Here is a 23,886-nt window from a genome sequence, read left to right on the forward strand (position 1 = left end):
TTGTTTTAAATTACCAGTGTCAGACTGCATACAGGGCTGCTAAATAAGGAAACATAGGCTGCAATGAATCATTTTGGTGCCACAGGGATACTCATTAATCTCGTTATTCCTTCTTGGCACCATTGCAGAGCCTGCAGAACCTGTTTCCCTGCTCTCTCTGTATGGCATGCACTTCGCTTGGTTCCAGGCCAGATTCACAGCTCACCTATAAGACTCTGCTGCAAGTCTTAATGGGTCATGGCCAAGTACACATCTCTTTATTTAAATGCCAACCTGAGTCTCATTCTAATAACAAGAGCAGAACATTGCTGATGGAGCATGGTGTCCCTAATTGTCTAACAAATGCCCAAATGCCAGACAGACCACATGTCCACTACAATTTGGGAGAATTGTTCGATCACGGTTTCTTTTTAAGGGGTTGTTCACCTTCAAACACTTTTTTCAGTATAGTTGGTTTCAGATTGTTGAGCAGAAATAACGACTTTTTCCAATGACTTTCTATTGGTGACCGTTATTCTAATATTGAAGTTTAATTTTTCACCTTCTAAAGCAGCTCTGGGAGGGGGGGGTCGCCGACTCTTTAACTGTTTTAAATTGATACAATTAGTTGATACATTTGTTATCTTTGTCCCTGCGGATTAGAATCGCGGTGTTTCATTAAAGCAGCTGTTAGAATTGATACAATAGTTGGATCATATAGAGGGATCAATAGAGGGAGCTCCCAGCGCATGCAGCCATGTTGTGTCACGCGCATGCGCATAACGAGCAATTCGGGAAACATTTTCATTATGTGAGTGACCGGACATGGCTTCGGACACCGGGTGCTCCATCCTGGTGCGGGTAGCGCAACCTTTGGTTGGGGAGAACATTTTTACCCAACAGGTGCCCATTAATGCAGAGAAATGTTACCATCATTGATCAGCAAATGATGCAGCAACTGTTCCAGTTTCGCTAGGAAGAAAGTAATGCAAGAGAAAATCCGCTAAGAAATTTTCTCGCTGACAAAGTTTCAAATTGGATCTTTATACCTGAAGTCTACTAAACAAAAAAACAAACACTTTCAGGCTTGGCATTACGGTGACAGTACAGGCGCAACCTTCCCTCCGGAACTTCATGTGCATTTGCCCCAAGTGAAATTCAATTGCGCTGAATTAACATGAAATAAAAGGTTTTAATGGCAGTAAAAGTGAAAACACAAGTACAAAGGACCTGTCTGTTACCACTTTTTGTATTTTTTAATAATAATCTCAAGTTCTTTTAAACAACACAGGCCTTGGACAGTAATGTCTGCCACGACAGCTTCTTCTTTATGCAGCCATCTTGCTTTGCTTAGTAAGGTAGTCCGGCTGATTTTCTTAGGGAAGATTCATGTTCCACTGTTATAACGGATGCCACCTCCAACATACTCACGTGCCATGTTAGGGTTAATGTTGCTCTCCTGCAGCACTGAAGACTGTTGGAATGCCTCAAGCCACAATGGCTCTTCCTACATATCCTGGAAACTTATTTGTCAGCCTGCGCCAATGCATCCTTCAGCTTCTTGGTCATACTGGGAATGAGGTTCATGTGCTCCTCTGCACATTTAATGACACAGCCCTCCAGCTGGGCTTTCACCTGGGCCTCTTTGCTCCCAGAGTCGAAGGCATCTTTAGCTTGATCGCTGCAGTTCATGGTGCATCGGGAAAGACGGTTCTGTAGGAAATAAATATGGTATGGCTTCTTTATAAATAGACGGTTGGCAGAACAAGATTTGGTCAGGAAGCAAAAGCTTCTGGTTCTACCCAGACATTGAAATACAGTGCTGTCCAACTTTTGTGTTACCGAGGGCTGGAATTTTTCTGGTCTACTTTGTGGAGGGCTGATAATGGAAGCCACTGTTGACCACTCCCTGTTTTTAAACCACACCCACTTTAAACCACACCCATGTTACCACAGGAACTTTTAAATCCATACCACATTAATGGTGGTAGCACACCAAAAAAACGAAACGGTTGGTGCTCATTGTAAGGATATCACTCATCACTCATATGTGAAACAAGGTTAAGTCATATTAAGACATGTTGCAGGTAAAACTGAGTCCCTGTGTAAAATGTATAATGAAGCAATAGAATTCTTAATGAATCAGATGCAAGTTGAGTGTAAGACTGGCCAGGCCAGGGATGACTTTGACGAAGTTGGCCAGCTTAAATATATTGCAATATATGGACAAACAATCCCTGTGTTGTTTAAAGGGTAAGGCATTTTTTTGTAGCAGTATGCACAAAATGTCTAAATGTCCTTAATATTGATAATGGGTTAAGTGCAGAGGACCTCTTGTATTTGTCGGTATATACAGTGTCTCTTTCATGTTTTTTTGATTTAATTTTAAAAACGTTGTCTCCCTCTAGTGGCAATAGGGTATAATGAAGAAAGATCCTTCAGCGATATCATTAGTCTAGATATGCAGTAAATCAGGGCTGTCCAACTGACAGCCCATGGGCCGACCGCCCCTTGAACGGCCCCCACCTACCTGCTGTGTTTGCTTACCATGATTAAATTTTAAATGGTATCACTACAGAGATTAACTGCATTGTTTAAACCTCAAATTCAGACTAATCCCCTGTATTGTTCACACCTGTGACACCTCTATTGTTCACATCCCTAAAGACCTGTACTGTTCACACCTGAGATCCGTACTGAAACTGCCCACATTGTTCACACTTTATACAAAATGCTAATGGGGCACCAGCACTGTGTCACTGTATGTAGTACATTTTAAGAGTGGTCTTGATGGGTTTTCCTGTCTCTTGCTCTGTTCTGCCCTATGCTCCCTGCTCGTGCCGTACTCTGCCTGCTCGTGCCGTACTCTGCCTGCTCGTGCCGTACTCTGCCTGCTCGTGCCGTACTCTGCCTGCTCGTGCCGTACTCTGCCTGCTCGTGCCGTACTCTGCCTGCTCGTGCCGTACTCTGCCTGCTCGTGCCGTACTCTGCCTGCTCGTGCCGTACTCTGCCTGCTCGTGCCGTACTCTGCCTGCTCGTGCCGTACTCTGCCTGCTCGTGCCGTACTCTGCCTACGCCTGGTATTTGTTCTGGGGGTTTGTTAGCATTTGAAAATAAATTATTGTTAGGGGCCCCAAAGGAGTTTAATCATGTGCTGGGGGTGCTGTGTTATCCAAGGGAAAGAGGAGGCATATGGATTTAAGGGTATGTCTTAATATGACACTTTTTTCACTTATGAGTGATAAGTGATATCCCTGTAGTGAGCACCAACCATTTGGTCTTTTGGTGTGCTACCACAATTAATGTGGACATGGTCTTGTCGTAACATGGGTGTGGTTTAAAAACAAGGAGTGGCTAACACTGGCTTCCATTATCGGCCTTCCACCATGTAGGTCAAAAAGATTTCGGCCCTCGGTAACACAGAAATTGGACAGCACTGGAGTAAGGTATTTACATGTCTCATGCTATACACTTAGCACTGCCTTAATACCAAAAATGAGATTTTAACTCTCATATAAGGCATTATGGGTGGACATATATTAGGCTATATCTGTGCTATGCTGGATGCATAGTTGACATAAGGGAAATAAAGGAGTGATTTGCATGCCTCTACCCATAATGCCTTATGTGAGAGTTAAAATCAGATTTTTGGCATTAAGGCAGCGCTATGTGTGTAGCATGAGACATGCATTAGTCTGGATAATAATCATTGTACCTTGCTGTGCCTTTTTATAGTACTGTCCTTGTCATAAAAATGACATTTGCTTTTTCATCCTGCCACTGGCCTGTATACTATCACTGTGTCCTCAAAGCAACATTAACTGTAACTTATATGTAATATCACAGCACATAATGGCTATAGCTGTCACTCAAATGAAAATATTAAAGGAGAACGAAACCCTAAAAATGAATGTGGCCAAAAATGCCACATTTTATATCCTGAACTTATTGCTCGGCCTAAAGTTTCAGCTTCTCAATAGCAGCAATGACCCAGGACTTCAAACTTGTCACAGGGGGTCACCATCTTGGAAAGTGTCTCACGTGCTCAGTGGGCTCTGAGCAGCTGTTGAGAAGCTAAGCTTAGGGGTTGTCGAAAATTATCAAGCAGAAAATGAGGTTGGTCTGTAATATAAGCCGATGCTACAGGGCTGATTATTAAATTCTGATGCTAATTGCATTGGTTTATGTGCCAACGTGTAGTAATTATCTGTATTAATTACTAATCAGCCTTATACTGTGACATTTCTATTCTATGTGTACTGTATATTGTGAGTGGGTCCCTAAGCTCAGTAAGTGACAGCAGCACAGAGCATGTGCAGTGAATCAGCAGAAAAGAAGATGAGGAGCTATTGGGGCATCTTTGGAGACACAGATCTTTACTGCTAAAGGGCTGTGGTTGCCTTGGGCTGGTACAGAAGCTCAAAACATAATGTAGAAAAAATTCAAGTCTACTTCATTAGTTAAGCTTTACTTCTCCTTTAAAACTGTAACCAATGTAGGAGGTGTAAACAAGTGAAGGAAATGCCCCATCTTCTCACCTGAAACCTTTCCAGCTCGGTGGTGACCAGGCTCTGTGCTTGAGCCAGAGGTGTGTGACAGCGTTCAATACAATGATGCACCTGCTGCATGGAGGCGCCATTGTCTTCACAGCATTGTGCACTGCACCGGAACATCTTCCCCTGCAAAGAACTGCTGGTTAGTGACTGAGATTCACTGCTCAGGGTACCATCGCCATCAAACATGCGGCTATTTATGAAAGGTGCCCCTCACATATAAACATATATAAATAAATTAGATGTGAAAGATGAACAATTTCCGTAACATGTTGTGTAAATATGTTACCAAAATGTGTCAAATCTGTAGTAGGACTACATAAACCCAAGTGAATGAACACAAGTCAAAAATGGGGGTTATTAATAATTAATAATTCCTATGCTATATATTAATGCCTCCGGTTCCAACTTGCAGTTTGCTCTTCTAGGTCTGCAATTCTGCTCTAACAGGGTGTAAATGTTGGGGGCCACTCTTTGGACCACCAACGTAATAGAGACTACACGCAAAACAAATTTCATGCCAAAGCAATATGAAATTTAATAACTATATATATTTAAAGCTGTCCAAAAGTATATCTGGGAGGTCAGTGTTGGCCCTTGGAGGAATAATTATGGGTCCCATCCTGCCCAGTGGCTCAGAAGATCTTTGAATGACCCAATAACTGTCCCACAACACAAGCTCTTAAGGACTGCTTTAAACAATATATTTTTTGCACATTCTTGCAATGTATTTGCCATGTACGGTTGCAACATTCGCATTCTGTGTTCCAAAGGTTAATCAATTTGCCAACAATTACTAACGTCCTGCCATTCACCTGATCATGTGACATGGAAAAGAACATCCCATGACCCTTCAAAGTCATCTACTCCAAACATGTCCAATGCCATGAGATGCTGTGCAAAATCATGGGTATTTCTAAGGCTGGATATTGATTTCATGCAAATATGGAGCAAAGTGAACAAAAATCAGCGTTAGCCTGAATATAACGGTGCCAAGTACCTCCACTTCTCATACAGCTGTTTGCACCCATTATCAAACCAGAAAATCATTGATTATATAGTCCTATAGCAGCATAATTTTTTGGGATTCATCTGGCAGAAAACCAATCACATACATTTGATTTTTTGTGATGGGTTATTCCCAGAGGCGCTACATGGCGTTAATTCACACCACAAGAACTATAAAGCTTTATAAATATACCATTTACTTTCCATCAACAACTGTGCCTTTTCTGGTGCAATAAAATAAAATGCAGCTCTAAACTACTTCCCAATATAAATTCATTGCACATTTCCAATTGTTTTAAAGCTATTTGTAAATAGAATTGCTCCTGAAAGCATTAACTGTCTATTTGTTTCAAAATATTATTGTTTGGATTACATTCCCTTTAGCGATTACACAGTTGCATTAGCCGTCTGGCCTAAACCTTCCCTGCTAGAGTCCTGCAGGGGGGACGGTATCCCAAGGATTCGGGTATGGGTATGCATTGGGTCGTGGGTCAAGTATAAAGAAAGTTTTACTAATTTTTTTTCCCTGTTTTTGTGTCCCATTCACTTCTGGTGATGTTCTCAGCAACACCACTTCCAGTTGCGGGTCGCAGGTCCAGGTTTCAAAGACTGGAGCAGTGCAGGACTCTGAAACACTTACTTGATCTATTCCATGTACTGCCATGTAAACAAACGTAAAGCCTAGATCAAAGAGATACAATAACATAAACAAAGTACCGAGAACACTGGCACTATGGTTTTCTAATATGGACACCATCGTTTCCAGGTTTGATGGTACTTAGAAGTAGGGATGCACCGAATCCAGCATTCAGTTCAGGATTTGGCCTTTTTCAGCAGGATTCGGATACGGCCGAATCCTTCTGCCCAGCCGAACCAAATCCTAATTTGCATATGCAAATTAGGGGTGGGGAGGGAAATTGCGTGACTTTCGTCAGAAAACAAGGAAGTAAAAAATGGTTTCCCCTTCCCCACCCCTAATTTGCATATGCAAATTAGGGTTCGGATTCGATTCGGTATTCGCCCGAATCTTTAGCAAAGGATTCGGGCGTTCGGCTGAATCCAAAATAGTGGATTCGGTGCATCCCTACTTAGAAGGCTTAATGTATTTCACGGGTAAAGCGGCAGTAGGACGGCTAGCCTACACATAGCCAGAAAAAAAGCATACAAACTGTCCCTGTGCTAAGCAAAATGTACCAATAAAACAAATGTATAGGGTCCTTTTAAAGGGCAAGTCAATCCTGTTATATAAACGGAGTATCCCACAGTAAGCAGCCCCCTATGCAACCTCCACTTGCCTATTGAGTTCCACCAGAGCATTTGTTCACCTTCCATTCGGGTGCATGGATTAATCTAACCTAGGGTGTGGGTGCATATGATTATCAAGTACCCTGCAACCAAGGCCAGCACAGTTGGGCATGTTTTATGCTCCAGGCTAGAGTTGCCCTAGTGCAGTGATCCCCAACCAGTAGCTCATGAGCAACATGTTGCTCCCCAACCCCTTGGATGTTGCTCCCAGTGGCCTCAAAGCAGATGCTTATTTTTGAATTCCAGGCTTGGAGGCAAGTTTTAGCTGCATAAAAAACAGATGTACTGCCAAACAGAGCCTCAATGTAGGTTGACAATCCACATAGGTGCTACCAAATGGCCAATCACAGTGATTACTTGGCAGCCCAAGAACATTTTCCATGCACGTGTTCGTGTTGCTCCCAATTCCTTTTTCTTCTGAATGTTGCTCAGGGGTTCAAAAGGTTGGGGATCCCTGCCCTAGAGGAACTGTGAATGGCAGCACCGTTTTACTTAACAAACCATAAGACAGTTGGGTGTGGGAAGTGATGTTAATTCTAGGCGCTTTACTTGCCCTTTAAGATTGGTGCCGATCTATTTATGGGAAATCCCAGTATTTATGTATAGCACAGAGGCATTTCTGTCACTAGCACCCCACATGTCCTTTTATGGGAGAATAACAACGCCCCCTCTGTACAGCTTTCTTTTTCTCTCACCTGCATTTTCCTAATATTGTCCCTTTCCAGGCTTTTCACCATAGAGTCTACTGCATTTTGCAGCCGGTTCTGATGTTCCTCTGCCATGTCTGACAAGCGTGTGTTCCAAGGGCAATTGCCTCTCTTCCGCCCTTACACATACACTTCCGGCGCGAGCTTGCCCTTACTCTGCGGCATCCACGTTGTTTTCTGGCTGCCCGACCAGTGAACACTGCTTCCATAGCCCCGTGTTTAAATTAAACCCTTGCTTAAGCACGTTAAAATATTATACACATTTGCAATATTCGTTAAACATTTTAATATTTGATGTGGAAAGAAGGTTCTAGCCCAAATAAACATGGCTGATATCTGTCTCCTTTGTATCCTTTGGTGGTCGTCATAGCTACGGGGGGATGGGTGGAGAGCGCCTGCACGTACGAGCGTCATTGCGTCACAAATAAGGCGACTGCGTTAGTTGGCGGTTTTGGTCGTTGGTTTGTACACGAGGAACGAAAATGAGCAAAGCACACCCGCCCGAGTTGAAGAAGTAAGGAATGAACGATGGGGCGAGGGGTTGGTCATGGGTCAGAGGAGAGGGTCGGTATCAGGCCATAGTCAGACAGGGAACATTTCCTGCCCAGGCCGAACCTGCAGGCTCCATTGTGTTCAGTAGCGCCGTTACAGTGTAGAGATCCGGTTACCTGGAGGCAACTGTGACATAATCCCGCTCTGTAACAAACGCAAAACGTTAGAGCTGTGTGTTTAGAGTAGAGTGGGGCGAAATCGGCCGATGTACAACTGCATGTGGCCATAGATGTTACAATTGCGGATCTTTCCAAGAACGTGTAGATCTGAATCGTCAGATATATAGTGAATAAAGTACCCCCTCTTGTAAAATATAAGGATATTATGATCATGGAACTCCGATTTAACTTCTAATATCCTCATATTTTGCAACTGGGGGTGCTTTATTTATTATACACCAAATTTCAGTGAGTCATGTGACTGAAATGACATCAGAACTCACAGTTTATAATAGGGATGCACCGAATCCTGGACTCCGTTCGAGATTCTGCCTTTTTCAGCAGGATTCGGCCGAATCCTTCTGCCTGGCCGAACTGAATCCGAATCCTAATTTGCGTATCCAAATTAGGGTTCGGTATTCGGCCGAATCTTTCGCAAAGGGTTCGGCCGAATCCAAAGAAGTGGATTCGGTGCATCCCTAGTTTATAAGGATATCATTTACAAGATATTCATGGCTTTTGTGTATTGTGTACAGGTATACACAATGGAATTAAGGTGGCAATACACTATTAGATCTGCTCGTTTGGCGAGGTTGCCAACCGAGCGGATCTTAACCTGATTTGCCCGCTAACGGAAGGGCCGAATGATCAGATTACGACTAAGCGAATAGGTGGTGATTGGTAGTAGGACCGCATCAACTAGCCAATGCGATCCTCGATTGTAGGAAAAATAGAACCTGCCAAATTCAATAGGCTGATTTTTGGCCAGATGTCAATTGGGAAGACCCGTCGGATGCCCCACACATGGGCAGATAATCTGTCATCAGTCTAAAGGACCGATATTTAATTTGCCCATGTATGGCCACCTTTACCTGTATCTGACGATTCAGCATTCGCAATGGCCGATGTTCAGGTGCCTTCAAAGGCGCCCAATCAATATTTTCATGGCTGGCCCAATGTCAAGCCCACCGATATTCGAGTCTTGTGCCGGCCATATCTGTTGGCTCGTCTCCCAACATACACGCACTGAATATCATATGAAAATTTTTTCGTATGATATAATTGGTGCGTCTTTGGCCACCTTAAAGGGAAAGTTCTGTCCTCACCCACTGTTTGTCCATGTAGTGCAATGTATTCCTACTGACCAACTACATAACAATAATCCCTTGTCTGGCCAGTTCTACACTCACCTGATTCAAATGGTAGAGTTTAGTAATGTATGTACATGTAACTGTACTTGGGAGAAGTAGACTCATTCTTATCTCCTACCCTAACTCTAAAAGCGCTCTCTTGGTGGCTTCTCATGGGCCCTGCTCGTTATCTAAGCATAGGTAAACAATTGTTTTTTTGTTGATTGTTTTTTTTTAAAATAAATTAAAATCCAGCTGTCGGTTACTGTAGCAATGGCCTCTCATGTATGACATTTCAATTCTGTGTAATTTCTCTTTCAGGTTCATGGACAAGAAACTGTCTTGTAAGTATTGAGTTTTTCATTTACTTTCCTATTTGTTTGTTTATTAAAAAAAAACAACAAAAAACACACACACACACTGCATCTGTTTTCTCTTGCCTAATTGGGGGACACAGGCACCATGGGGATGAAGATCCTGCAGCAGGAGATTGGACACTAAGTTGTTAAAAGTTGACTCCTCCTCCTGCTCTGGGTTTAATCCCCTGTCTCCTCCTAACAACCTCAGTTTCATTTAGTGTCCTCAGAAGGAGAAGACATATACCTTGTGGCTGGAGCAACTGATCAGGACTACGTGTTACGATCTTGCCACACTAAGGGGCCATTGATCCGTTCAAGAGCCCCTCCAGCTATTGACTTAGATGCCCTACAGCCTTCCCGCTCTACGGAGGTCTGCAGGCTTGCTCCTATCTCCCTGCGCTGCTTCCCGCTCTTCGGAGGACTGCAGCAGCGCGGTGCACTCCCTCTGGGTGTTGCACTGTATGCTACAAATACAGATATATGTGTTTTTTCATATATATTTTTATTTGTCATCTCTTTAGGGAGATCTTACTACAGGGCATGGACCAGCTGGCATACTGCGTGAGTATGGTTTTATTTACCCCCACATCTCTCTCTACATGGCAGCAATGTGGCCTATCTCGCGATGCAGGCTCCCCAGGCTCTCCTTACCCTTCCCTCTCTTCCGTTTAGGGCCTACTCCCTCTCCTCCGGCTCCTTCCGTCTTCTGGTTCTGGCGCGTCTTCTTGCGTTCCAAGCTGGAACGCACTTCCGCTTCCGCCCAACGCTGCCTGTGTATCGCGCCTTTTCACTGCGCCGCACCTGTTCCCTTACCGGCGCCCATCTTATTCTCTCCTGCGCAACACGCCTCAGGCTCCCTACAGCAGGCACTCAAGACTCTGCCTGGTACATTCTGTGTCCTACTCAGGGTCAGCAACGGAGTTACAGCTACTCCTTTTCCCTAAGGCAAGTACCTTTTTTGTTTCTGATCTTAGGCATTAGCTCTCAAGGTCTCTTACCCCATGTGCCTTTGATCTGTCTCCGCAGGTCATCCACGCCAAAGAACCCTCTCTGCCATCCACCCCACACTAGGCTGGGGGCCCCTGTCTCATAAAAAAAAAAAAAAAAGATCTTTTATTTACCTTACAAGGAGCATCATGGCAGACAAAACAGAAGAGCCCAGGACCTCCAAGTCCTCAGCTCTTACTCGCTCCCATACTCAAATTTCATTTTTGGCCTGCACACAATGCAAAGCTAAATTTTCCACCACTTCGGCTGATTCAGTGTGTTTAGCATGCAGACCACCAGACTCAGTGCCACCTCCAATGGCCAGCACTTCTGATTCTGAGTTAGTTAGGGCTTTATCTCTCTCACTTGCAGGCATCCAGAACCTGGCCCGCATTCCAGAGACCCTAGACAAGGTCCTTGAGCGCCTTTCTCACCCTCCCAGGTTCGATGAACGTCCTACTGGTGCTAAAAGGCATGCTCTTTCCCCTCCAGATTCCCCAGGTGAAAATTTCACTCCCTCCGATGAGGAAGGCCAAGTTTTATCAGAGGATGACTCTGACCAGGAGCATCTGGATCCAGACTTAGACTCTCCGAGAACACAAAAGGAGGTCGAAGGTCTCATACAAGCAGTACTTAACACACTTAACATTGAAGACTCAGTCACGACTATTGAACCTGCCAAGAACATCTTCAAAAGACATAAGAAAAGTTCACATGTATTTCCAGCATACGAACAACTCGACGACTTAATAAAGTCCCACTGGAAGCACCCTGACCACAGGGTTCAGATTTCTAGGAGATTCTCTCAAACATACCCCTTTCCTCAGGAGTGCACCGATCTCTGGGCGACACCTCCAGCAGTAGATCCTCCGGTTTCCAGACTGTCAAGGAACACCACCATACCTGTAGCAGACGCGGCTGCATTCAAGGACCCTATCGACAAACGCCTCGAAGGGTTCTGCAAGTCGGCATTCACAGCGTCAGGCTCCGCATTTCGTCCAATTTTCGCTATTGCCTGGGTCGCAAAGGCCATGGAGGTCTGGGTGGAGCAAGCAGCACAACTTATTGGTTCAGAGGATCCTACTACTGACAACCTGTTGTCTCAGATTGCGGATGCTACCTCCTATATCGGCGATGCAGCAATTGACGCAGCGAAGATGGTGGCACAGGCCTCAGCCCAATCTGTGGCGGCTCGGAGGTTTTTGTGGCTGAAATCGTGGTCTGCCGATTTAACATCCAAACGCTCACTAGTCAGCCTTCCTTTTCAAGGAAAATTACTCTTTGGAGCCGAGCTTGACAAAATTATATCCCAGGCAACGGGTGGCAAGAGCACCCTACTCCCTCAGACTAGGACCAAGAGACCTCCTTTCAAACGAAGGCCCTTTTTTCGTCCCTTCAGGCAAGGCCAACGTTCCAAAACACAGACGGATAAATCCAGCTCGAATTTCCGATCACGCTATCAGGGCAAACAAAGACCCAGCTGGTCTTCCAACAAGACTACAATTAAGCCCCCCCCAGGACAAGTCCAGCTCAGCATGAAGGGGTGTCCACCCCCGAAAGGATCCCACTAGGAGGCAGACTCAAATTCTTTCGGGAGGTGTGGCAAAATCATGTACGGGACCTCTGGGTCCTTCGGGTGGTTTCACAAGGACTATTGATAGACTTTACGCAAAGACCACCCCGCAGATTCTTCATTTCAAGGTTGCCCAGTCTCAGACTCAACAAAGCCAGGTTTCTCTCGGTCATACACGACCTTGCCAAGGCCGGGACCATACAGCCAGTTCCAACTTCAGACAAGGGCAGAGGGTACTACTCCAACCTATTCATGGTACCCAAAAAAGATGGGTCTCTACGTCCAGTGTTAGACCTCAAAGACCTCAACCCCTTTGTTCGAAAATGTCACTTCAAGATGGAGTCAATCCAGTCAGTTTTGGCAGCTATGGAAGACGGCGAATTCATGTCAGTAATAGACATCAAGGAAGCCTACCTCCACATACCCATCCACCCGGCTCACCACCAGTTTCTCAGATTCTTCGTCGACGGTCAACACTGGCAATTTGTAGCCCTTCCCTTCGGTCTCTCATCGGCTCCTCGCACCTTCACCAAGGTCATGGCGGCAGCACTAGAGGGGTTGAGACTCAAAGGAATACCGGTCGTTCCCTATTTGGACGATCTTCTCGTAAAGGGCCCATCGGCATCCGCAGCTCATCGCCAGACTACCCAGGTCCTACACACCCTGACCAACCTAGGGTGGATGATCAACTTCAACAAATCCATTCTAACTCCGACACAGACAATAGACTACTTGGGTCTGATCTTGGACTCCAGGCAGGGGAGAGCCTTCCTCCCACGGGACAAGACCTCCACCCTGCAGGACAGGATTCAGACCATTCGGACGGCTCCCACAGTCTCCCTGCGGGTGGCCATGATGGCTCTCGGGACGATGGTAGCGTCCTTCCCAACGATTCCATACGCTCAATTCCATACCAGACCCCTTCAACATACCATTCTACTTCAACAAAGGAGGGATCGGAAGGATCTCGATCGCCGAATAGTCCTGCCGCACAATGTAAAACTCTCCCTCGACTGGTGGCTCCAACCACATCGCACAGCAGGCGGAAAACCATTTCCCCCACACCACTGGACAATTCTCACGACGGACGCCAGCCTACGGGGTTGGGGAGGCGTACTAGAGCAAACGACGGTCCAGGGCCTTTGGATCGAGAAGAGAAAAAACTTTCCATCAATCTCCTGGAATTGAGGGCGATTCGATACTCCCTAGAGAACCTGACCCACCTACTCCGGGGTCGAGCAGTGCGGATACAATCCGACAATGTAACAGCCGTTGCATATATAAACCATCAGGGCGGCACGAGAAGCCAAGCAGCCCTCCGGGAAGCAAGCAGCATCCTGGAATGGGCGGAACACAACGTTATCGGCGGTCCACATACCGGGGGTCGACAATTGGATAGCGGACTATCTGAGCAGAGAAACGATAGATCACGGAGAGTGGTGCCTTCATCAGGAAGTTTTCCAACTCTTGGTGGAGAGATGGGGACTTCCAGACATCGACCTGATGGCGTCCCGACGCAATAGAAAGGTTCAACGCTTCGTGGCAAGAAGCCTGGATCCTCTGGCTTACGCAGTAGACGCTCTTGTGATCCCTTGGAAATTCTCCCTAGCGTACATTTTCCCACCCCTGGCGCTGCTACCAAAGGTCATCAAGAAGATAAAAAGAGAAGGAACTCAAACGATTCTGGTGGCACCGTTCTGGCCAAGAAGAGCGTGGTTCGCAGACTTGGTACAGCTGGCGTCGGGCGAACCATTTCATCTGCCTCAGAGGGAAGATCTCCTGACTCAGGGTCCCATCGTTCACCCGAGTTCTCATCAGTGGGCTTTAACGGCGTGGCTCTTGAGGCCCTAGTTCTCAGAAGAGCTGGAGCTCCTGCCGAGGCCCTACCCACCATGCTTCGGGCCCGAAAGCCTGTTTCAGCAAAAGCCTACCACAGAGTGTGGAAGACATTCATCATGTGGTGTGAGGACAGAGAGTTGGATCCTCAGAAGGCTAAAGAAGCGGACGTCCTCTCTTTCCTGCAGGAAGGCTTAACGAAAGGTCTGGCGGTTAGTTCACTGAAGGTTCAAGTTTCAGCACTGTCTGTCCTGCTCCAGAAGCAACTAGCACTCAGGAGTCATATCAAAACTTTCCTTCAAGGCGCTACGAGGTTGGTGCCTCCATATCGTTATCCTGTACCTCCCTGGGATCTTAACCTAGTTCTCTCTGTTCTTCAGGAGGATCCTTACGAACCCATTGACTCTTTGCCTCTCTCTACTCTGACTGAAAAGGTGGTTTTCCTCTTGGCCGTCACATCGGCTAGAAGGGTGTCGGATCTGGCGGCGCTTTCCTGCAAGCAACCATTCACCATCATACACAAGGACAAGGTAGTGCTCAGGCCTACTCCGGACTTTCTACCTAAAGTAGTTTCGGAATTCCACCTGAACCAAGATATCATTGTACCATCCTTGTGTCCGGATCCCAAGCATAAACTGCACAATTTGGACGTTGTTCGCGCTATCACTTCATACTTGCAGGCCACCAAGAGTGTTAGGAAGACTGATGCTCTCTTTATCATTCCTACGGGGCCTAAATGCGGTTCCAAGGCCGCCAAGACGACGATCGCTAAGTGGATCCGTACTACGATCACTCGGGCTTATGCCCTGAAGGGAAAGCCACCTCCACTCAAGGTGAGAGCTCACTCCACCCGCTCTCTCAGCACGTCTTGGGCAGTCCGACACCAAGCTTCGGCGGAACAAGTTTGCAGAGCGGCCACCTGGAAGTCCCTTCATACCTTCACGCGCTTCTACAGGCTACACACACTTGCTTCAGCCGAAGCCAGCTTCGGGAGGAAGGTGTTACAGACTGTAATTGGTTGAACGCCTTTTGGGGTACGCAGTGTCCCGCCCTCTGGGTTTCTTTGGGACATCCCCATGGTGCCTGTGTCCCCCAATTAGGCAAGAGAAAGAGAGATTTTTGTACTTACCGTTAAATCTTTTTCTCTTGTCCTATATTGGGGGACACAGGCCTTCCCTCCCTGTTCTGACACTGTTACTGACTAAAGTTATATACTTGTTATTACAGTTCGTATTTTAGTGGATGTTTTCCGATATTTTACTAAGTTTTCGGTTTTAAGGGGGTTTCCAACTTCCTCTTCTGTTTTGGGTCATTATGCTCCTTCTTCGGTCGAAACTGAGGTTGTTAGGAGGAGACAGGGGATGAAACCCAGAGCAGGAGGAGGAGTCAACTTTTAACAACTTAGTGTCCAATCTCCTGCTGCAGGATCTTCATCCCCATGGTGCCTGTGTCCCCCAATATAGGACAAGAGAAAAAGATTTAACGGTAAGTACAAAAATCTCTCTATCTGGAATCCCATTATCTAAAATGCTCTAAATTACGGGAAAACCATCTCCCATAGACTCCATTTTAAACAATAATTCCGTTTTTAAAAATGTTTTTTTTTCTCTCTAAAAATAAAACCGTACCTTTTACTTGATTCCAAGTTATATATAATTAATCCTTATTAGAGGCAAAACAAGTACATAGTAACATAGTAAGTTAGGTTATAAAAAGACACACGTCTATCAAGTTCAACCTTTTAACTGCTAGTTTATCCAGAGGGTGAAAATTACACATTACTCTTCAATATTAGAAAAACTGTGACACAGAGAAAATAGAAAGTCATTGGAAAAAGTTATTCTGGTGATCGATCTTAAAACAACTAGTTGTTCGAAGGTGAACCTCCCCTTTAATGTTTATATTATTTTTTAAGTAGACTAAAGGTAATGAGCATCTAAATTCTATAAGGATCCCTTAACCGGAAATCCCAAAGCCCCACCGTGTAAAAAATAGTGTATTATTGCATCATTTGTACAAAAAAAGGTACCAATAGGATGGCTTTGGCTCCAATAAGGATCAATTATATCTTACCAGGGGTCGGGTACAAGGTACTGTTTAGCTATTACAGAGACAAAATGAATTAATTTGAATTATTTTATTAAAATGGAGTTTATTGGAGATGACCTTCCCATAATTCAGAGCAAAAGGACCACACTCAGACCTTATGAGAGGCTGTGGCCAAATAACTTTTCTATAGAATGAAGACCAGCACTCTTGTATTTATAAATCCAGATGTCTTTATGACATTTCACTGTGGAATCCATGAGATAATAAAATAAATACATTGGGATATATCATACTGGACACATTTATGGGGAAAAGTACCAGTGACACCCCCAATCAGGAGAACTGCATTTACCAATTGATGTGACTCCTGAGACCAGATTGTTAGGTTTCCTTACTTTCTTTTCATTTTTCAGTGAAGATAAATGGTGGCAGACAAGTCCAAGGGATTCTGCGTGGGTTCGACCCCTTCATGAACCTTGTACTAGATGAGTCCACAGAGATATCAGGAAGTGGTAACCAAAATAGCATTGGAATGGTGGTAAGTCATGTTGAGCTGCAACATATAATGTATGGTTCCCCTTTTGTGTGTGACTAAGTGCAAGCTGTATTTGATTCTGTGGAATTCAGATAAAATAGCTATAATCAGATAGTATGGCTACATAACCACAGTACAGCATACTGCATTCATCAAAGTCAATTCCTAATAAGCCCAGCATTGTGGGATTTGTGTGTTCACCGTTTGTTTGGATATCTCTTACATTTGTATGTATAGTTGTCTGCCCATAGCACAGTTATGTCAGTAGCCCCACATATCAGCATAAAGGAGCCTTAAGGTGGCCATACATGGAGAGATCCGCTCGTTTGGCGATGTCTCCAAACGAGCGGATCTCCCTCCGATATGCCCACCTTGATGCCTAACGGGCGGTCAGATCGTGGGACCGCATCAACGAACAGATGCGGCCGCGATCCGACGGGATTTTTAGTCCCCTCCGATCGAGGTCTGTCGATCGGGGAAGCCCGTCGGGGGACCCCATACACGGGCCAATAAGCTGCCGACTCGGTCTGTCGGCAGCTTTTATTGGCCCGTGTTTGGCCACCTTTAGGTCATTTCTGTGCGTAATTTTGTTGGTAAAAATAGATTTTGAGTGCTGAATTACCAGTGACTTATTGTATACTAATTTTATTTAACATGTTTTGGGCTTTTTCTTACCCACTTTTTCCACAGTTTATTGAAATGTTTTCCTTTATTAAAGAGTGATTTATGTTTCTAACCACTTTCTTTTTTGCTTGACAGGTAATTCGAGGGAACAGCATTATAATGCTGGAAGCTTTGGAACGAGTTTAGCTTTCATTTATAACCCTTGTTAATATGCCCTTTCCATCCCCTGGTGCAATGCCCTATGTTCAGTGAAGATGCTACATTCCTTCTGTGAATTTGTTTTTGTATTAAAAGCTTTCAATTAAAGGTTATCGTTTGTGATTTATTCAGTGGCATGCTGTGCACTTCTGATACCATTGGTCAGGTTGTCTGCACAATATACAAGGATGAGACACATGCCATAATGATTAGAGCATAACTGTTATGGGTCACTTGTCTAGAACAGTGAGCCCCAACCAGTGGCTGGAGAGCCTCAACCAGTGGCTGGTGAGCAACATGTTGCTCCCAGTGGCCTCAAAGCAGGTGCTTATTTTTCAATTCCTGTCTTCCAGGTGTACTGCCAAATAGAGCCTCCTGTAGGTTTCCAGTTCACATAGGGGCTACCAAATAGCCAATCGGAACCCTTATTTGGCACCCCCAGCACTTTTTTTTTTTTTATGCTTGTGTTGCTTCCCGACTATACATTTGCATGTGGCTCACAGATAAAAACAGAGTGGGGACCCCTGGTCTACAAGATAACTTTATATGGCCAGAAGTATTGATTGCATGTTGGCACACTCCAACAGCATTAGAATTATTTTCATGGGTTTTTTTGATGGGTGAAGTGCTATATAAAGCAGCCAAGCATCAGCTGGGAAGGTGTAAATGTTACCACCTTTGGTCTCTGGGGTTGGATGCTAGGAGAATATCTGTCTGAAACTAACATTTTTGGAGGAGGAATTATTTCCATTATAGCCCTGGTTCTAAAGAAAACCAACCATAATGATACGGCGTACAATTATATTTTTCACATCTGCACTTTCTTCTTTGAGCTATCAGTCATTCTACACAATAATACCCAAAGTTCAAAGTAAACTCTGTACAGAATTGGTTTGTTTAGGTGGATGTACTTGAATGCCCTGCACAGACAGAGCTGTGACATTCCCCTGTCAGTTTCTGTGGCATGGATTGTAATGCCAGCTGTGAGCCAGGCCTGACTGCATCACTAATTCTCTTCTGTCTTCGTGGAAACGAATATCTCCATCAAAAGGAAGGACCAACTTAATTTATCATTCTTTGGTTTGGTTAGCTTGATACTTGGATACTTTTGATAATATACTTGTACTAAAGGAAAAATTGGTAAGTGGCATTACTTTGGTTTAATCTAGTCTAATGTGTAACAGCACTTTGGTACATGGAACAATAGATTGGCTTGTAGCCTACATTCCAGTTCACCCACCCAAACCTGAAAGATGTGGAAGAAAATATAAAACATTTCAAATGGATAGAACAGGCAAAATGGCAAAGCCAATGATCAGCTCCAGGAAGATCAAAGAAGCTCTAAAGTTACCTGTGTTACAATTAGAAGGCACCTTATGTGAAGCCAAGCTATTGGCAAGAAGCCTCTGCAAAGTCCCATTGTTGAAAAAAAGACTTTTGCCACATTGACTGTCCTAAAGAGAAATGACATAACATTTTGTGCACTGATGAAAGCAAGATTTTTTTTTTTGGTCTAGGGGCTACAGACAGTTTGTCAGACGACCCTCTTAACACTGAATTCAAGTCACAGCACAGAGTGAAGCATGGTGGCACAAGCATCATGATATGGGGATGTGTTTCATGCTATGGTGTTGGGCCTATTTATCACATACCAGGAATCATGGATCAGTTTCAATACATCAAAATACTTGGGAGTACATGTTGCCTTATGGCGAAGAGAAAATGCCCTTGAAATGAGGGTTTCAACAAGACGACCCCAAACACACCAGTAAATGAGCAACATCTTGCTTCCAGACCAATAAGATTGACATTTTGGAATGGCCAACCCAATCCCCACACCTAAACCCTATAGAAAACTTGGGTGACGTCAAAAATGCAGTTTCTAAGGCAAAACCAAGAAATTGTGAAATGTAACAAGTGCCAGAAGTTGGTGGACTCCATGCAACATAGATGTGCAGCAGTTCTCATAAACACTGATTATACAACTAAATATTAGTTCAGTCATTCAAAGGAAAGGAAAGTTTTGAAACATTTTTCAGTTCATACTGTAAGAAATTGCCATCTTGATTTGGTTATTTCATATGAAAGCTGTTGTTCAGGGAACTTACATGCAGCCCTGATTATCATAACAAAGGTTTTCCTGTGACTACTAAGGTCTATGTCTGGTGTGGGGACCATAAAATGGATTTTGTATGTGAGAAAACTTGCTCAACAGGATGTAGGCAAGTTGGGGGTTTATCACAGCATCTTGGCAGTTGGGAGGGTTTCTGTGGGGGCAGGTGAGAACCCAGGAAAAAAGAACGCTGGACAAATGTGAAAGAGGTAGGCAGCTGAGGGAGCTGGGCAGCTGAGAGGAGGCAGGAGAGAGCTGGAGAAGCCAGAGGAGCCTGGGACAAGACATGTGAGGAATGAAGACCAGAGGGGAAGGCAGAGATGAAGATGAACTCTATTCCCCTACCTTTTTGGTAACAACAATGTAGACTTGTGTAATGTGGAACTGTAAATATTGTAATTATTGTTTAGTCTTAGTGTAATCATTTATGTAGAACAATCAATTGATTTAGTTTACAATACATCACTTTACTATACACTCATTGGTGTGGATTCATTGTCTGCTTGCTCAAAAGAACCAGAAACCCTAGTAAGTGGGTTGAGGTATATTATTAATATTGATATTATTATTAATGATATAATATATATAGAAACTTATAATACAGTGAATGTTTGGGTTTGTAAAGAAGAATGCAGACTGCTACTTTTTGGCTAAGCCTAATATTCCATTTTCTTCACTTTCTGTAAAGGAATAACACACATTTGATACATTTTTCTTAATTTTTTGATTTGGAATAGAATGTGCAGTGTTCCCAATGCATTTATTTGCGTGTATCGAAATAAAAGCTATTATAAGGATTTTGAGCTATTATTCTGAGCACAACTATATTTAATTTTTTAAATATATTCCAGTGCTGTTAAAAGAAAACAAATGATTTCATACAAATATCAATCAACAGTATTTGATTTAAACATTTATTTTATTACATGTATATTCACTGCAAGGTTTAAGGTGGCCATAGAGCCACCGATAGGGTTGCCACCTTTTTCTGGAAAAAAATACATTCCAATATATTTATCTTTTTTCCCTATTAATAACATTGGGATCAACCATCATTTTTACCGGCCAGGCCGGTAAAATACCGGCCAGGTGGCAACCCTACACACAGATGATATCGAACAAAACTAATTTTCGTACGATATTCGTTGCGTGTATGGTGGGAAAAGAGCCGACCGATATCAGCAGAACAATTGGATATCGGCTCGTCAATTGGGCTGGACGGAAATTTTTGTTCTGATGCCTTTGAAGGGACCCCAACATCGGCCATTGTAAGTGCTGAATCGTCAGATACAGGTAGAATTCTATTGCTTCTACCTGTATAAATGATGATTCAGCTCTACGCGTGTGTATTAAAACGAACAATCTTTCTTGGAGAGATCTTTTCCAAGAAACATCGTAATTGTTACGTCTATGGCCACTTTTAGAGTTTTAGACAAGGCAGACCACAATGTAAATGTCAGGAACTCCAGATGGCTTTATCTGTACAGTTAGGAATAAGAGTTAATTGGGGTTGTGTTTTTTTATGATTAAAGGAAAACTATACACCCAAAAGGAATACTTAAGCAACAGATTTATATCTTAAGCAACAGTTTATATCAAATGAAGTGCCATATTGAAAAAATCGTATCAAACTGGAATATATATTTAAGTAAATTCTAGTTTTCCCCCCACAATTCTGGTATGTATTTTCTGACAAAAATGGTTTAACCCACACCATGATCAAAAGGGGGTTTTTAAACCATAATTTTGCTGTAAAATCTCAAACAGTTTATTAATAATTCTATCCCAGATGTTTTAGTAGTCTCAAGTTCCAATCCAAGTTTTGAAAGAACTGTAAATGTTTCATTTCTACTTATTAGAGAAAAATTGCTGCTATTAAATAATGGCCTGTTTGACACTCACCTTAGAGAAGTTGAAAGTGCCAAGAAATTGAACCTTCCAAGTTCATCTCTACACAGACTTCTGCTGACCAATTATCCCTGAGAAAATCCCCATATACTGTAATCATTGCCCTGGATTCTCCATTGGCTTTTACATTGTTCATGCTGTAGACAGTCTCCTTTAGACACAAAGAAAACTGCATAGATAGCAAGTAAAGAAATATATTTGCCATCGGAGTACATATTTCTCAGGTTCACAGAAATATTATGGGTATGAGTGTGCTAACCGACCTTAAATGCTCCAAAGCTGTGATTTTGTAACCTGCCCGGTAAATGGTTGACTCATTGAATAAAAGTATTTGCAATAAACACATTTTCAAGCAGAAGATGGATTACAATTATGCCATAGAATTTACTTAAGAAGCAATGTTAATAAGGAATTGTTCAGTATAAAAATAAAAACTGGGTTAATAGATCGTATGTGCAAAATAAAAAATGTTTCTAATTTAGCCAAAAATGTAATATATGAAAACTGGAGTGACTGGATGTCTAATATAATAGCCAGAACACTACTTCCTGCTTTTCAGGCCCAAATGCCCCCTTCATCACAATGTCCAGCTAATGCAAGGTACAATCTACGCATGCAAAGAGAGGGGTACCCTGTCTCCGCTCTGGTTTGAAAGGATATGTATGTATATATTAGTGATGTGCGGGGCTGCCTGAAATCAGGACTTGTGGGTTAGGAGGGTTCGGGCCATGTCCTGCACAAAATCTTAGGGGCCCGGTCCCCTCCTGCAGCCTAGCACTGACGACTTATGGCTCCTAAATTTATAAACTCTGCCCCCGCCTGCTCCTTTAGTGACGTCACTGTGGGGCAGTCTTGGGTCTGTAAACAGAGGGGAAACAACGGGCCTGGTTGGGAGGGGGGCCACTGGGCAGGTGACTGTCTGAGGGTCTTCTGCCTACTTTTAGTCCGTATTCACTCCCCTCTGACGCTCTTGCCTCCCTCTTCCGTCACTCCCCCCCTCTTCATTGCCCTCCCCCCCTTCAGTGCCCCACCCTGGTCATGGTATACACAGAATGCATTCATGGTTTGGTCCAGTCAGACTACATGGACGATTTCCGCGCGATCCACAAAAACGCAGGTGTCACGTCTGATGCAACAGAAATAAGGTAAGTAATGGAAATGTCGGGTGAAGTTGCAGCGTTGATTCGATGCGGCTGTCAGCTGCACACACAGTGTGCAGCGTCTGCATGCGACAGTCGTGTCGGATCAACGCTGCAACACCATCCGACAATGCTATTACTTGCCTTATTTCTGTCGCATCCGACGTGACACCTGCGTTTTTGAGCATGTAGTCCTACCCTTAAAGGAGAAGGAAAGGTTAAAACTAAGTAAGCCTTATCAGAAAGATCCACCTAAATAAACTAGTAAACCCTCAAAATAATGCTGCTCTGAGTCCTCTGTCAAAAGAAACACTGCATTTCTTTCCTTCTATTGTGTACACATGGGCGAGACTCAGGCAGGAAGTGATATCACACCAAGCTAATACTACAGCTGCTATCCTAAACAAGCAGAGAGCTTCTAGAGCTTTTTACTCAGGTATGGTAAAACATTCTACAGAATAAATATAGCATTCTAGCTTGCACCATTGCATCTAATCTATTGGCAATAAAATGTCTCCGTAGCTTTTCTTCTCCTTTAAGACAGGGGTCCCCAAACTTTTGTCACCTGTGAGCCACATTCAAATATAAAAGAGTTGGGGAGCAACAGAAGCATGAAAAAGTCTCTGGGTGTCAAATAAAGGATATGAATGGCTATTCAGTTGCCCCATGTGAATTGGCAGTCTATAGGAGGTTCTATTTGGCCATAAACCTGGTTTTTGTGCAACCAAAACTTGCCCCCAAGCCTTGAATTCAAAAATAAGCATCTGCTTTGACAGGGTCGGACTGGGCGGGACACCGGGAAAAAACCCTGACTCTTGTGGGCCCTGCTGGCCCAGACTAATAGGAAAAAACGGGATCAAGCATCATTTTCCTGGCCAGGTGGCAACCCTAATTGGCGGGGGGGCTTAGGGGGTTTTGCACCGAGGACAGGAGGCGTGGGGGCAGCAGCCCCTGCGGGCCCAGTGTCCCCCACTCCGACCCTGTGCTTTGAGGCTACTGAGAGTAATATCCAAGGGGTAAGTACATTGAGGCAACTTAGCACCAAGCTTTCACCCTCCGATGTAATCCTCATATGCGTCTGAATAAAGCCGAAAATTGATGTTAGCAGTGTCAGACTCCTGAATCATTCTTGATCAGCGCTCCGTAGCTTTGAAAGTTTGGAGCAGTAGCCGG

At 44.0% G+C, this 23,886-nt stretch overlaps 2 protein-coding genes across 2 annotated transcripts; one reads left to right on the plus strand and one right to left on the minus strand.

Annotated features, from left to right (window-relative positions):
- Positions 1-1,151: 1,151 nt before the first annotated feature.
- On the minus strand, positions 1,152-7,641 carry fam136a.S (family with sequence similarity 136 member A S homeolog). Its single transcript, NM_001094654.1, is given in 3 exon segments — positions 1,152-1,692; positions 4,518-4,658; positions 7,541-7,641. Coding segments are annotated over 3 exon segments (417 nt in total). The 5' UTR covers positions 7,628-7,641; the 3' UTR covers positions 1,152-1,503.
- A 332-nt stretch (positions 7,642-7,973) lies between these two features.
- Positions 7,974-17,661, plus strand: snrpg.S (small nuclear ribonucleoprotein polypeptide G S homeolog). The gene is given in 4 exon segments (NM_001171650.1): positions 7,974-8,066; positions 9,714-9,736; positions 16,610-16,734; positions 17,491-17,661. Coding segments are annotated over 4 exon segments (231 nt in total). The 5' UTR covers positions 7,974-8,034; the 3' UTR covers positions 17,542-17,661.
- Positions 17,662-23,886: the final 6,225 nt, after the last annotated feature.

This window comes from Xenopus laevis, chromosome 3S (assembly GCF_017654675.1).
Source record: "Xenopus laevis strain J_2021 chromosome 3S, Xenopus_laevis_v10.1, whole genome shotgun sequence".
NCBI classification, from domain to species: domain Eukaryota; kingdom Metazoa; phylum Chordata; class Amphibia; order Anura; family Pipidae; genus Xenopus; species Xenopus laevis.